The 15,699-nt window shown below is 45.0% G+C and overlaps 1 protein-coding gene across 4 annotated transcripts in view; it reads right to left on the bottom strand.

Annotated features, from left to right (window-relative positions):
- Nucleotides 1-4,269: 4,269 nt before the first annotated feature.
- RALGAPB (Ral GTPase activating protein non-catalytic subunit beta) overlaps nucleotides 4,270-15,699 on the bottom strand; it is a 46,946-nt gene continuing 35,516 nt past the window's right edge. For all 4 annotated transcript variants that reach the window (XM_057399934.1, XM_057399935.1, XM_057399936.1 and 1 more), the window contains 7 exons: nucleotides 14,106-14,271; nucleotides 10,946-11,068; nucleotides 10,119-10,255; nucleotides 9,250-9,358; nucleotides 7,512-7,590; nucleotides 6,859-7,007; nucleotides 4,270-5,150 (listed from right to left, as the gene is read on the bottom strand). In XM_057399934.1, the coding sequence (XP_057255917.1) occupies nucleotides 4,957-5,150; nucleotides 6,859-7,007; nucleotides 7,512-7,590; nucleotides 9,250-9,358; nucleotides 10,119-10,255; nucleotides 10,946-11,068; nucleotides 14,106-14,271 (957 nt within the window). In that variant the 3' untranslated portion in view covers nucleotides 4,270-4,956. The remainder of the gene's footprint in view (nucleotides 5,151-6,858; nucleotides 7,008-7,511; nucleotides 7,591-9,249; nucleotides 9,359-10,118; nucleotides 10,256-10,945; nucleotides 11,069-14,105; nucleotides 14,272-15,699) is intronic.

Here is a 15,699-nt window from a genome sequence, read left to right as displayed (position 1 = left end):
GGAGTGCACCAGCAGGCACAGCTCAGCCCAGCTCCACCTTCAGCCTCTTCCCCCCTCTCCCAACAGACACAAGTTCGCTGCCAGCAGCCAAATGACATTTCCTCATCGTCAAGCAGTGACTATATTACATTTCACCCTGGAAAATTGTCTGTAATGCAATTTGGTTTCATTTGTGGTCACAACGAGCCCGGCTGCAGCGAGAACGGGCGCGTTGGGCATCGGCGCGTGGGGTTGCTCCTGCTTCCACTCGGCAAGTTCATAGGTATTGAGCTGATGAAGAGGGTGGTGGAGGGCACTGAGGACATCTCCTGCACACCCCATGGCGAAGCTCCACGCCCCCAGGCTGGGCAGGACACAGTGTGGGATGGCTCTGGGCTGCTGCCCCTCCTGCCTCCATCCCTGCATCAGTTACTCCTGCTTTTACAGCCTCCCAAACGCTGCCCTGGTGCCCACCAGCAGCTTGTGACTGTTCAGTGCCTCAGCATCAAACACCTCCAGTGCATGGGAGGAGCTCTCATTGGAAACAGAGCCAAAGAGGTGCTTGGAGCCGCCCCAAGGAGCCACTTGAGCTGCCTTCGAGCTCCTGGGCTTGAAGCTGCGGGTTGGTCCCCACCGTGCACCCAGAGCGCACAAACCAGCTCCCGCTGCCATGGGCCCTGCTGATGGAAAGGCGCTTTCAGCCCACGGCCTCATCACTGAGAAGTCAAATTCTTCATCCTCAGCCTGCCCAGAAACAGGAGCCGTCTCCAACACTCACAGCGCTGCGTAAACCACCCCGCTTTATCCCAGCCAGGACACCAGCAGGGCCCCGCGCCACACATCAGAACCAACACATTGAGCACTTCACACCGCAGGAGCATCCGGTCTCCCTTCAGAGCTGCATTTCCACGTTTTCCTTCCCCACACCATTGAGATGAGACTAAACCCAAGCTGGAGCGCTGTTACCATAGCTGCTGGGTAGCAGAGGATGCACGATTCCACTCCATCCCTCTGCTGTTTCCAGGGGAAACATCTCCATTGGGCAACGATTTCAACCAAAGGCCTTGGAAATATTAACAACTGACAACTGCAACGTTGCTAGATAAGAATCTTTAAAATTTATTGGACTAATTGTGTTACATTCAGTATTTGATGTGTTTCTCCTGGACAAAGAATTGGCATAAATACAAACAAGCCTTTGTGTGCCTTCCCTAAACAAATAAGAGATAAAGTACTAGAGACAAGGGAACATAGTTCACATCTTCCTATTTACACTTTGCCTTTACTTTACAACTTAGCGCCAGGAATATTTACAGAAAAATACAAGGAGAACAAAAAGATCCCGTCTTGGCAACATACAGAAATCCATACAAATTGTACATGGTTTGAAGCACACGGTATCGGGTGCTCCTGTCCCTAATTGCTCCTGCTGAAATCCATGTGGAAAAGGTCTACGTTTGCCTTCAAAGACACTCCTCTGTTACACAGCCATTAAATCACAACAGGTTTGTGTCTGGGAGAGTGAAGTTTGGTTCTTGCGTCTTATCTGGGCATGAGAACCTCACAGGAAAGAAATGGAGTCACCAACGGAGCCCCCAGCACATGCAGTGAGGGGCTGCTCCTTCCTAAAGCCCCGTGCACACGCTGCTGTCCACACTGGCACCATCCTTCCCACCTCCCGTTTGCTCTAAGGTTTAATGCCTTGGTTAGAAGTACCTTTAAGACAAATGCTTTTCTTTACAAGAGAGGCTCTAATAAGGTACTGAAATGTCTGAGTTTCCACACTAACAAGTGACAGTGGTTCTCCCCCACCTCTGCACCATTAAAAGGATGCTGTCAGTTAAAGCAGAATTATGAACCCAACCAGGAAGCCCTTATGCAAAGGGAAAGTCTCCCTTTAGTTCTTGTGCAATGTTTGAACTTAGCTTTTGCAGCAAATGCAGGCAAACATCATACTATGCATGAAGCAAGTGGTCAGTACCTATCACCTCCAGCAAAGAGGAACACAAACCCAAGCCATGTGAGCTGTCAAGGTGATAACTCAGTACAACACCTTGTGATAAAGAACCCCAAATCTGGACTCCTGACTAGCATGTTCTTGCAATCACAACTGGACTACATCTCATTTGCTCTAACCCTGCTGAGGAAAGTACTCAAGGCTATACCCTGGATTAGCTGAAGCCATCGGAGTTTGGCCACAGGCTTCAACAGGACAAGGACTTCATTCCCAAATGGGTGTTTGTTACGGAGTCAGAGACCTCTCCATGCAGACACCCTCCACCAGCACAGGTCTGCCAAGGGGGCTCCTGCTGTAACCAGCATCCAAACCAAGTGGGATGGCAACACACGTCTGCGATCACAACATCCTGACACTGAACTGCAGCCTTCCTGAAGGCTCCCCTTTCCAGAGAGCAAACCCCAAGGCTCAGGGCCAGGTCACACCACTGGTGTGCAACGGGTTCACCAGCTGGGTTACAAATCAAACCAATGATTCCAAGTGCCTGCTCCCCCGAGGGGGGACCACGCAAGCTGCAGTTACCTTCCTTCAATGCTGCTCTCAGGGCTGTTGCAGCACAAGTGGGTGCCACATCCACGCTTTAAATGAACACAGGAACAAACCCAAGACTATTCCTCAGCCTTCATAAAGGTAAATTTCCAGGCAACTCATGTGGCTATCTCAGACTTTGTGGAAAACAGCCAGGGAATCCCCAGACACACACATCCTCACATCACTGACTGCACCCAAGTGCCTGAAAGAAGCATCTTTTGTGGCCCACTGCTACATAGACCAATGACCTCGCATACAGCATACACTTAGCTATGGTGTGTGGGATTTGTGTTACGTTACTGAAGATGTGCAGACGTTTGATTGCTCTGTACGTTTGTTACACATGCACTGGTCATGCCTTTTAAATCAGTGGACTAAAGTGTGGTTGGCCATTCATTAGATCCAATAGGTACGTAGAAAATGTGGATAAATTTAGTGTCCATGCATTAAACGGACACTGGCAAGAGTTTGGCAGAGGAATGAAGCTGTCAGTTTCCCTTCACACCTTTGCCACTACACCCAAGCGCTGCCTTGCAGCCCCTCCTGCCATCTGCAACCTGGGCATCACACAAGTGAGGGCCACTGATCACACAAGTGATCCCTCATACTTGCTGCTGCTGTAGGTTTCTTTATGTGGTTTCCTCCTTCCACTTCTGATGCATCTGGATCAAAATCCAGAGCTCCCGAGTTGAGAGGCCAACGGGCTTGTCCCCTGCAACAAGCACACATCACCTAAACCTAACCCTCCTTGGTTAACATCCTTAAAGTCCTTTCACATGTATTTTTAGGGGCCTACATTCCCATTAACTCTCTGTGAAAAGCCACATGAAGAGGCAGGAGCAGCAGATGTCCCTGGCAGGTTAAGTTGTAACCAAACAATTGAGACTATTTCAGATCTGAAATGTTGCAAAATAACTGAAACAAAAAAACTGCCTGGCAGGTATTACTGCAACACATTAAAAAGCTACTAAAACACTTCTGATGCGAGGAGTTCCCCAAGTTCCTGCTCACATTCCTACTCTTCCATTACCTGCTTACTGGAAGGGAAAGGACACGTGCTGCTGCCAGCGATCACAACCTGCATCTACCCGGCGTGCCAGTGATGATTCATCACTGCAACACAAGTCAGGATGTGTGCCGGGAGCCTGGAAGCGCTCCGAGGCTGCCGGTGCCCACTGCAGCTTTTAGGTTCCCAGTATTAAATCCTGCAGTTGTAAACACCTTTTCCCAGCACATCCTTCGAGTCCTGAGCTCATGAAATCCATGGTCTGAGAGGGAGAGCTTCTGACCTAGGTGAAGGGGAACCACCGCTGTGGAACGAGACAGCACAGTCAATCCAAACCAGTTTCACATTCTGACTCCAGAGGGGCTTTCATGGAATTGCAGAATTAATGGGGAAAAAGAATACTTGGAATGTTTTTTGGACTTGTTTTAGTCTGTTTAACAAGAGCTTCTGAAAAGTGTTGTAGAAGCTGCGAAAACTGCTTATGCTATAAATAAAGCAGGCAGGAGGCAGCCCCAGAATCTCAGATTTCAATCCAATGGAAGGAAAGCAAGGGATGTTCATGCTTTTTATGGACATGGTGAGTAGGTGACACAGACACTTGGAAATAAATTAAGTAATTGCATAAAAAAATTAAAATAATCAAGCTACTAAAATTAAACGTGACATTTTGCAACAGACCTGAAAGCCACAAACCTCTTGTTTCTGTAACCAAGAGCTCTTATCTAGTAACAACTCAGGTAATACCAGGTGTCGTTTGTTGTCAGCATGACAAACCTCGTGGGTAGATGGACTCACTCCCAGCCACGGAGGGAACTGTATCTTGGCTATTTATCCATGACCTGGTGTTTCCAAGCCATTTTCCTCCTCTTGCTTTTGGTACACAGATTGGTTACAAGCAGTGAAGGATCTTCTGTTGAGCTCTGAAGGGGGGCTGAAAATGTCTTTTAAGTTCTTGCAGGAAAATAGAATGCTCTGAAACTGCCTCTCTCCCCTCAAAGGAGAGATCCTGCTCCCTTATCCTGTAAGATGTGGGTGTAACGAGATGTCTGAAGGCAGGTTTGTTTGTATTTTGTTTGCTATCCTTATATGCAGAGATGGCTTTGTTCTGATTGTTTTCCTCTCACAGAATGAGACACAGTTCCTAATTAGTCTGGAATAGATGACTGGGTGAAGGGATTATGCTGCTATAGCATCCAGGAAGACTGGAATTAAGTACTCTTCTGAGGGTAGGTGAATTAAGTCAGTATCCCAACTGCAATGTTCTGGATTCATTTCTCATTCCTCCCACATGGTATCTGCTGACTTGTGCTAGAATATCGTTTCCTGAATTCCAGAGGGCTGAGGAAATTTGTTGTTGTTATTCAACCGTTTTCATTACTGTAGCCACCAAGCTCTGATCTAATTGTCCTGGAAGGATAATGGCCTAGGGGTTGCAGTTCTTGAGCCCAACCTCCTGGAAAAGCGAGGTATAAAACTCTGGCTCCAGCTGCCTGTTGCGGTACTTATTGACAATGTCTGCTATTTTCTGTTTTCGGCGGACATGGGGGGGGTTGTAGGAGTCACTTTCCAGCCTCTTCCTCCGACAGATGTTTATTACTGTTTGCCTCACTAAAAAACCTGGAAAAGAAACAACGTTTGAATCAAGTTTAAACAAATTCAGGTCTACGCCCCTTTGCTGGCTTCGCTGCTGAGGAGGGCTCTGGGTTCTGTCCCATCTAGAAACCCAGGGGAGATGCTCAGCACTACCAAGTCAAGAACTTTCTCAATGAGTCGCTGGGAACAGACAACAAGTGGTCCCCAGACCTTTAAGGACATTTTACTGTGGAATAAATGAGTAAGAAAGGGACTAAGTCAGTGATACCCTGAACTGGCTGGAGGAAGAGGAAGAGGAGGAGGATGATTTCTCTGCTTTGCCAGAGCCAAGCAACTCTGCAGCAGCACACTCAAGACCAAGAGGGGAAAGAATCCAAAGCAGCTAACACAAGAATCACAGTGCTACAGCCCCAGCCATGCTACATGAGAACATGCAGAGGTCAGGTAGTGGCAGGGGAGCTTTCAGGATGGCAAAAGCACCCATCAGTACTTTCTCCAGTAGGAATTGCAAAGCCTTCCCCCTTGGAACAGGGAATGAGGGAAGCCTCTATGGGTTATGGCTGGAAACAAGTTTCCCCTTGCTGCTTTGCCACTGTTGTTACCCCTCTAACTCATGCTGCTGTATATGGTAGGGAGGATAAGGTTGGGAACCAAAGCAATAACCCTTGGTCAAAGCTGATAGTGGACTTTATCCTATTTTATTCTGAAACTGATATGCTTCCAATGAAGTAAATGTCCATTAACCCCTTTGCTGTTTGACAAGCACATTCCTACAGGCAGAAATAGTGTCTTCCTCATCTGGGGGACTTGATCCTGACTGCGCACCAACTGCATCTGCTGAACTTGGAGACGAGACAAACTTCATTATATTGGCAGTCCTCACACAGATGAAAAACCAGCCCAGCTCTAGGAAAACATCCCTGATTCTTTTTCAGTACAGGCCACTGCCATCAGCTGAACTCACAAATGCTATTTAAAGACTGAGTTTGGCTTCAATTTCCCCATCAGTAACCTAAGCATGCAAAACCCAGAACCTGAGAGTCACCACCAACAGATCCCTACAAAGTTAATTTCATGGTGATGTACCAGCATCCTAATGTTTGTTTATTCATTTTGCTGCCCTGTGAATTGCTCCCACTGGAGTGAGACTTCCAGTTACAGAAGCTATAGTAGCACAGGTACCAAGACAGTCCATTAATGCATCCAGGAGCACAGGAAGAGGCAGACAGCACACACAGACCCCTGTTCACACATCTGCATAGCAGGTTAAGTATTTTTATTGAACATATTAGAAAATCCTCAACTGCTGTGGCTTTTAATCCCTTCTAACACAGCATGTCAGCACAGCACAAATTCAGCAGAGCCCTCGGGCAGGCACTAGCACCAGCACCTCAGCTCTTAATGTTAAACATTAAGGTCACATTTCTGATCTCTCTCATCTAGATAACAGGTATTTACCTTTTCCTTCCATTATTACTAGTTCCAGCCTCACTCCAACAATTAAGTGGAGCCCTGTTATGGTGCCAGCAAAGTGCCGACCACCTGCTCCCTCTGCTGTTCCTGCTACCAAAACATACTTTTGCTGCTGCAAAAAGCAGGTTTTTATTTTGCTTTGCCGTGCCCATTGCTTTTCCAAGGAAAGATTCCAGACCATGTGCTTAGCAGATACATTATTATTATTAAAAAGAAAAATATATCAAAACATGAGTGCTCCTAAAAATCTTTAACTCACCAAGAGCTCTCCTACTGACTATCATTCCATCCACCAACGGGATAACCATATTGAATTTCCCAGTTGCTCCTTGTAGTTTTATCCTGAATAAGCCAGTGTTTAAAGGATGGATGAAGATCACAGGAACTTCCTTCTCAGGAATGGTAGACCTTAAGGAAAAAGCCACAACTGTTACATCAGTTTTATAGCACTGTTTCAGTTAATCTAGAGATGAAAAACAACCACTTTAAGTGTTAAAGAGAATGTTAAAAAGAGCGTTAATGAATCAACTGTTCTGTTTCTATGGTCTTCTGTCACCACAGAATGAGAGTCCTTGCAGACAGGGCTTTAAGCCTCATGCACACACAGCATTAACTGCCTCACAAGGGAGCAGATCAGGACAGAGGCTCATCAGACTGAAGACATGAACTACACACCCTCTGTTCCTTAATTTAGGTTTAAATTGCAGTGATATGAAAAGCTCCTTAATTTTTTCAGAAAAAAAAAAAGAAATCCACTGAGGAAACTCATCTGTCTTTAACATAGAGTTAAAGCCTAGGGTTTTCAGGACAGCTGAAGAATGCAAATAATCTCAGCCATGACTTCTTCTAAAGTGCAGCCTAAACTGTGGTCCACAAGAACCAAGAAAAACATCAGAGTAAGAGCAGTCTTACCTTAGGGAAGTGCTACTGTTGGCTGTAGTTTCCACACCAGTGCTCGTCTCGGACACCAGATCAGGAAGGGGGAAGTTTTCTGTAAGAAGAGGATGCACTGAATAAAGTTTATCTACTCCTGGTTTTGGGGTGGGTTTTTTGTTTTGTTTTTGTACAAAGATGATTTATCATCAGTCAAAACCATGCAGTCCTGAAGCATTTACACCATGGATGTTCTTGCACTGCTAGCAATGCAAAGCCTGTTTTTCAGATTAAGAATTCATGGAGTGTATAGACACACCTCAGCCACCCTGCACCCAACAGAGAAGTAACACATGTCCCAGACCCTCAGTTCTCTCAATCCCAAAGGTCAAGTCTCTAGAGGAACAGTGAAAGCAGGAAGGAGATGAAGTACTTCAATCACAGAAAGAGCTTTCAAGTTACTATGCACAGCACCTTCACATATGCACAAGCAGCCAGCCTCAGGAAGAGAGCTGGGAATTCCCAATGATACCACCGCTCACATCTCAGCTCCAGCAAATGTGGCATCTTTCCTCAAATCCAAGCTCTTAGATCCTCATAACCTACAACTCTGATGCCATGCATTTCGTAACGAGTGACTAGATAATGAATGTGCAGGAGGAAGTAAGAACCCAGATCCCTGAAAGTGGATGTCAAAATTCCCATTACCTTGTTTAGGGGCAGGAACTGAGAGATGCTGACAGTCCTTCATAAAGTACAGATCAAAGAGAAGGACAATGCTGACACTTCTTCCAGCAGAAAAAAGTATATGGCCTGAAAACACCTTGTGCTATCAGAGCTGGATGCTAACAGTAGACAAAAGCTGGAGCTAGCATGGAGGGCCACGGAAGTACTTCGAGATAGAGGAACAAGGAGGGCAGGCAGCTGGCACAGGGGTGACAGCCTAGACTACAGAGTGACAGCTTTTCCCTGTCCAGATTCAAAGATGTACCTGAAGCACAAAGCAAAAGCCAAGAACGTAAGAAGCATAAGGCAAAGCCTGTGGGCTAGGAGCCACTTTCAAGAACTCCCCCCACAAATCCAACTGCCATTCTTACTGAGGCTCACAAACTCATTTCTTCACCTTCAGGCTCAGAGCTTTGGGAGATTCCTACAGCTGCTGAAAGAAGCAGCCAAGCAGAAACATGCATGTGTAGCACAGCTGCTGCCTCTGCAGTGAGCTGGCTTTAGCTGACACCCAAGAAAGAAGTGGGTCAGGGACACCAGTTTGGGAACTGAAATGGCTGAGGGACTCCTGAAGCTAAGGGTACACACTCTGGGCCAATGCCTGGATAAGGAAATGATGCTGCAGGACTTAATGTCTGCCTCCTGACCCAGGTAAAGCTCTGAGGGAAGTGCTGTGGTCATCCTGAGAATTTACCCTGACACTTCATAGGAAGCTCCTCATCTCTTGGTTGCTTTCCTCTGGAAGAAGATGGCAGCTGAGAGGAACTCAAATCCAGGGGTGCACACTTTCTTTGTGCATTTAGCCTAAAGTGCATGACAGCATTTCACATGTACTGCCAGAGCTAAAATAATCTCCAGACCTGCATGCCACTGATGCATGCACTCCCAAGGACCACCACTGAAATACCAAAGAACTCTTTTAGAAGACACTCTTTGTGTCAGCTACAGACATTAGCAAGGATTTAGCATTTCACAGAGGAGCAGAACACAGTTTTTTCCTCTGGTTCCTGCCCGGTCATTACTTTAGTGAACAATAAGAACTTCTACGCACCTATATCATCGTAACGTTCCACCCAGACCACATACACTTTGGTTTCAGGTCCCATTGGTGGAATGGTCCGGCCCTGAGGCACCCTCTTGGATCTGGAAGTAGGACTGAGCTGTTTTGAACACAAGGGAAGAGCAGTATTTGCAAATATGAATCCAGTAATGCACCCAACAAGCATTTCCACTGATGCTCTGCAGTCTTCCAGGTCTCACACAGATACAACCCCTACCAACTGTTGAGATGGGGCAGCTCCTGTGGAGCTACCCACAGTAACCTGGGTCTCCACAACATTTAATTTCAACGTAAATTAATATATTGCATCTTAAAAATCTGCTTGAAGTTTTTCTTACTGTTCTCAAAGATCTTAAACCAGTTACTGAAGGTACATTTGGAAGTGAATTCGATATGAGAAATAAGCACTTGAAATCCTTTGCTAACACCAAGAGCAGTTCATGGTTTTTCTGCTTTGCTACCATACAAAAGCAATTTCACATCTGATACTTCAGACAGAATTGGCACATACCATTTTAAACTGGGTAGGTACAAAAAGTGTCCATGCCTATTCATCCTAGATTTCCAAGCACGGATGAATTACTCTGTAAATACGGCACAGATTTTTTCCTGCATGCATTTCAGTATGCAGAACATTACTATTTAGCATATTTAAGTCTTACAATTAATGCAATCTTGCAACCTCCTACTGCAGGTGCAAATTCTGGCAGGATCAAAGCAGATGTCAAAGATTAATAGCTAGGAATGAGGAGCTCCAAATGGTAGGAAACCAAATCATTTGCTATCAGAAAATGCTGCAGCACTGCCAGGGGGAGAAAGAAAAAAGCCACTTTTCTTTTTCAGTGCAAGTTTTTGCTTACCCGCTGGGAGGGATTAAGATTGTCTGTATGATTGGGGAAGAGTTCAAGTGTCAGAGACTGCTGCTTCAATATTCCTGGCAGTAGATCCATGTTGGAGTCACTTTCTTGGTCAGAAACGCTGCTTTCCAGTGAATCAGCTGTAAGCCAGAAGTAAAAAGTGGGGTTTGTCTTTTCTTCTGCCAAAAAACTTCAGCTGTCATCATATGGAAGGTTTTGAACCTAAAAGCCTTATAAGGTTTTTGAAACTCAACATACATAGATTTACAGTCAAGTCAATATAGCACTCAAAAGCAGGAAGAAGAGTCAGCAATGGACAACTGCCAGGTATTCCAGAAACAGACTGCAATTAAAACACTCCCTATGGATTTAGAACCGTTCCATCCATTTGCTAGGGAACAGAGTCTCCTCCTTCCACGGCTATCATTTCCTCACAGCCCTTTTATTCCCGGGAGTGAGCAAAAGATGTGAAAGCTCTTGCTCACCTACACAGCAGTTGAATACATGCTCCTCCATGTGCTGCAGGAGCACATCATCAGGATGGGAGAGGAAAAGGAAATAAGCATCACCAGTTGATGGTGAACCCTGTGTCCAAACTAATGCACCCAGGGGCACAGCAATATTGAGGCTTAGACTGAGAAAAAGGGCACAGAAGACATGCCACTTTAGGAAAGAGTATGAGGATTGGAACGCTGTAATTTAAGCATCAGTAGCTTTCTGACAAGGATCTTGCCAGGCACAGCACCAGTCAATTTAGGTTCTCCTTCTGAAAAAGCTCTCTAACAAAAAACATTTGGGTTTTGCAAGCAGCATGTACAAAGAGGTCTTACTTAGGGACTCCACTGGGGATGGGACAACAAAAGCTATTTCTGTCAGGGCATCCGCATAATACAGCACCTTCTTCTGCCCGTTGAAGATACTTGCCCCAACATCTTCTGAAATAATTAGATCATCTGAAATGGACATAAGAGGAAAGTTTAGTCAAAAGGAAGCTCCACCTCTTTATATGCTGCCTCAGAAACAGCCTTTAAAGATAAGGTGAAAACAATGAGAAGAAATCAGGCAAATCTCATTTTAAAATGAGAAGATTTCACAGTCAAATCTCATAGGTTCTAACCTTTCTCAGATAAGTTTTTATTATCTCGAAGGAAATGGGATTTTGAGTTGGGAGAGGATTTATTCTGAAATCATTTCCATTGTACTGCATACCCTATTTCCCTTGGATTGAGCAGTCTAGTAAGCATGTCTGCCGCAAGAATTCATCTAGTAGCTATTTCTAACCATTCCCTCCAGCAGACATTCAGTTAGTCATTAAATTTCCAAAGGGTTCTAACATTTCTAACTTCACTCTGATGCTATCCTAAAATTCAAGCCAGTTTCTACAGTGTCTCCTCTGTGCCTGTTCTTCTGCCAAGGAGAGTTAGCAAGAGGCTCTCTTGAATCAAACCCAATACGAGAAAGCTCCTCGTTCTCAGCTCCCATTTATTCCCTCACTGCAGTTAGCACATCAGGCTTCCATAGCAGAGGAAGACAATCCAGCTCCCTTTGCCTTCCCCATACCCCCTCCAGAAAGACTAGCAAGGACTTTGAATTATTTCCTTGTTCCAGTTTACAGAGGGTTCCTGGGATAGCTGCCTCAGCAAAACCAATGGAGCAATGAATTCAGCACGCCGATAGAGAGGTGGTCAGAGGCACACAGGAGCCTCCAAGCTGTGCTTCACTGTCAGGGAAGTGCTCCTGCATCTCTAGCCCATAGCCCTCAGGGAGCAGCACCACAACCTGAACCCAACTGTTTCAGAACTTCTTTGGTTTTGGGAGTGAGCAGGGAAACAAACCCAAAGCATAAGCCTGTGAATTGATTTTAATGATGCCTCATGGGAAGCTATTCTAGAATCATAGAATCATTTAGGCTGGAAAAGACCTTTAAGTTTGCAGAGTCCAACTGTAAACCTAGCACTGCCAAGTCCACCGCTAAACCAGGTCCTTATGTGCCACATCTACACATCTTTAAAACACCTCCAGGGATGGTGACTCCACCACTTCCCTGGGCAGCCTGTTCAGTGCTTGACAGCCCTTTCAGGGAAGGAATTTTTCCTAATACCAAATCTAAACCTCCTCTGGCACAACTTGAGGCCATTTCCTCTAGTCCTATTGCTTGGTACTTGGAAAAAGAGACTGAATATCTCACTACAACCTCTTTTCAGGTAGTTGAGAGCGACAAGGTCTCCCCTGAGCCCCCTTTTCTCCAGACTGAACCCCCTCGGTCTCTCAGCCATTCCTCATCACACTTGTGCTCCAGACCCTTCACCATCTTTGTTGCCCTTTTCTGGACCCACTCTAGCACCTCAGTGTCTTTCCTGTGGTGAAGAACCCAGAAATGAACATAGGATTCCAGGTACAGCCTCACCAGTTCCAAGTACAGCAGATAATCACTGCCCTGGTGCTGCCCAGACTATTGCTGATACCAGCCAGGATGTAAACTCATGAATGGATTTTTAATCAGAGCCATTCACAAACAGAAAATCCATTTAAAAAAATAAGTATCTTCAATCATAGCAAAGCTTGGAGGAAAACAAAAGCAATCTTTACAAGCTTGTCCAAGTCTACTTCAAACCTACCATTTGAGTTTTTAAGCCATTGCTTGCTAAAGCTATGACTCCACTCACAGATTTTTCCAGCAGTAGAACCAGGTTAGGAGCATTCCTCCTTCCCACCCCTGAATGCTTTTTCTGTTCCTTCTGTTGAATAAATTCAACTATTTGGTGGTCTGAGATCTAAGCCAAAGGGCTGAAAAAAAACATCCAAATTACAAAGCCCACATCAAACCAAGTCACCTCACCTGGGCACTGCCTTCCACACAGCTTTACTGACAGAGCCAACTGCAAAGTGAAGGGAGAGGGTTTTGCCTTCAAGTAAAGCACAGTCTGATCCTGTCTTCAAATGAAAATCAAAGCAAGACCTGGCCATTTTGTAACCTCTCCTGACTTGTTCAGGGAAAGCCATGCCTCTCAACGTCTCCCCTATATTTCAAGCCTTCAACCGTTTGTAGTTTTATTATACAAATGAATAGAGAAGCCTTTAGTTGCTGAGTTACAGGTGAAGAGCATTTCTAAGGCACAAAGAAGGGAAAGCAAAGTTGCTTAAGTAAATGCAGTAGTAACGGTGTTGTATCTGATGGAAATGCTAGATCAAAGACACTGGACAAGCTGGACCAGCCTGCTCAAGGCCTTCAGGTGGCCCACAGCAGAGGGCTGAGGCTCTGAAGATCACCAAGAAAAGGGTCTGGCCCTTTGGAGTAGTCACCATGAACCACACTGAAACCAACCCAGACACTGTCAATCTCAGGTGATCCAATTCAGCTGTTCTAGGCAGAAACTAAGTCAACCTCCTCCCTGGGATAGCAATTCACCACCCTGAGGATCATTTTGGTTGACAGAATGGGGAGAGGTAGTACATGACAAGCCCAGAGGAGGAGCTGCTCTAGTGGAAAAAAGCAGAGCAAATTAAGCAGGACAGAAGAGCTGTGTGTGGGCTCCAACTACTGTGACCTACAAACAGCAGCTTGCTTTTATTACTCCCTAGCAAGCACAATTACACAGCTAACTTATTACTATGTCTTATTTTAATCTACTTATAGAACACTAAAAACCACACAATATTTCAAGTCTACTTGCCAATATGCAGCACAATCTGTATCTCATTTCACCCAAATACTGGGTAACACATTAAAGACTCATTAAGTCTGCTAAAACCATAGCAGAGATACTCCTTGCTGAGGCTACTTCCTCCCAGTAACAGACACACATTAGTTTTGCTCACTTTGACTTGAAGTTTAATCAAATATTTACACATTCCTTTCTAGTAAGCACTGGCATTTCTCTAATAAGAATATGCAAGTGCTTAGACAGAATTTCTTGCTCCTGAACACCTAAATTAACTGTCTACTAAAGGAGCCTAAACTTCTTAATTTAACCATTTACTATGTCTTACCTTGTTCAGGTCCCTCTTCATCACTGCAGCTATTGATTGACCAACTTGTTGAGACATGGCCAGTCCATCCAGGGTGCTTCCCCACATCAACAGACCAGCCAAGAGACAGCAAGAACTCCAGGAAGTGTGGCTGAACAATTCTGGAAGACTCCATGTTCTTCAGGATCTGAAACAACCAGCATCACCATGGTAAATACAAGAGACCAGGAAGCAGCTCTTTTCTCCCCCCCCACTTTTTAAATTAAGATTTAATGTCACAACATGGTTTTGCTGAAAAACAGCTCTTCAGCAAGCCTGGAACCCCAGGACACTACTCCTGCTGCCCAGCATCCTCCCATCCTGCTTGGCAATGTCCTATTCTATCAGCTTGTCTCTCTGCCATCACTGTCAAAGCCTGTAAAATGGTTACTCAAACAGCTAGAAACAGCAATTTGGAGATTTATCCACTCATTAGGGATAAGCCACAGAACTGTTCAGCGCAGAATCTGCATTAGCACAAAAGGTAACACGAGAATTTTCTGGTCAATTTTCACTACAAAACTGAGGGGAAATTTGAGGAGAAAGGCGTTTTATCACTACTCACCTGCACATGACATCCAGCAATTCAGACTGTGGGCCTTAAGTCACAAAACTGATTTTGCAAAACTATTTAAGCAGGTTCAAGCAAGCACTTTAATCAAATGTCACTGTTCTGTGCTAGTTGCTTTAAACCTTAATCCTACTTCTTAAAAAGATCTGGGATGTTTCCACATCCAAAGGTAATTTTTATCCACTAAGTTGAGACCTTCACCAACTGGCACACGGGGAGACATGGATGGTTTGTGATCTGGTCTACCAGAACCACTGTGATCTGTGGAATAGACAATGCTGTGCAGTGCATCCACCCTCTCCAGCTATGTGAGAATCTATTCTGTGGCAGGAGCACCTTTGATTTTGGTTTGTCCATCCACACAGTCCTGGCACACCACCCTAGTGCCTCATACAGTATTCAGCAATGGCTATACATACTGCACTGCAATATTACGATTATTCTCACCACTAAGCTCACTGAAGCTGTATCTCAATTCATTCTGAAGCATAGATAAATGCAGTTTAGAAGACAACTTCAGAAAATAGGCAGGCTCAGGCTTTATACAACTGTATGGTTTTATATCTAAGCCCATTTAGAAAAAGAATTTACAGTAAAGCAAGGACAAGGGGGGATTTTCAAAGGACATTTAATGATGTGAAGTAAAATGATGTAAAAAGTGTGCAAGCAACTTCATTACCCTGTATAAATAAATGCAATGAGAACCTTCTCAAGTGTAAAAACCTACCACCACAGAAAAATATTTGGAGCTAATGCAATAGCAGGCTAGATGCCACTATTCCAGGCTTTGCAGCATCAGATAAAACACAGCTGACACCACTCCTCGTGAAAGGACAGCAGGTCACCTCAAAACAGAATGAGGTCCTGAGCTGAAGTGGCATGAACTCACTGAGAGAGACAGATGAGTAGGACCAGGCAGCCAGCCCTGCCAGAAGCACAAACAATGTCACAACTTGGCTTCAATCTCCTCCTCCCTTGCTTGTTAATATCAAAAACAATGCAGGA

The sequence above is a fragment of the Pezoporus wallicus genome, unplaced genomic scaffold (assembly GCF_028554395.1).
Source record: "Pezoporus wallicus isolate ANWC-B61680 ecotype Strahan unplaced genomic scaffold, APGP_CSIRO_Pwel_v1 contig_13267, whole genome shotgun sequence".
Classification (NCBI taxonomy): Eukaryota; Metazoa; Chordata; class Aves; order Psittaciformes; family Psittacidae; genus Pezoporus; species Pezoporus wallicus.
The sequence above is the reverse complement of the archived record's forward strand: the minus strand, read 5'-3'. Positions and strand labels throughout refer to the sequence as shown.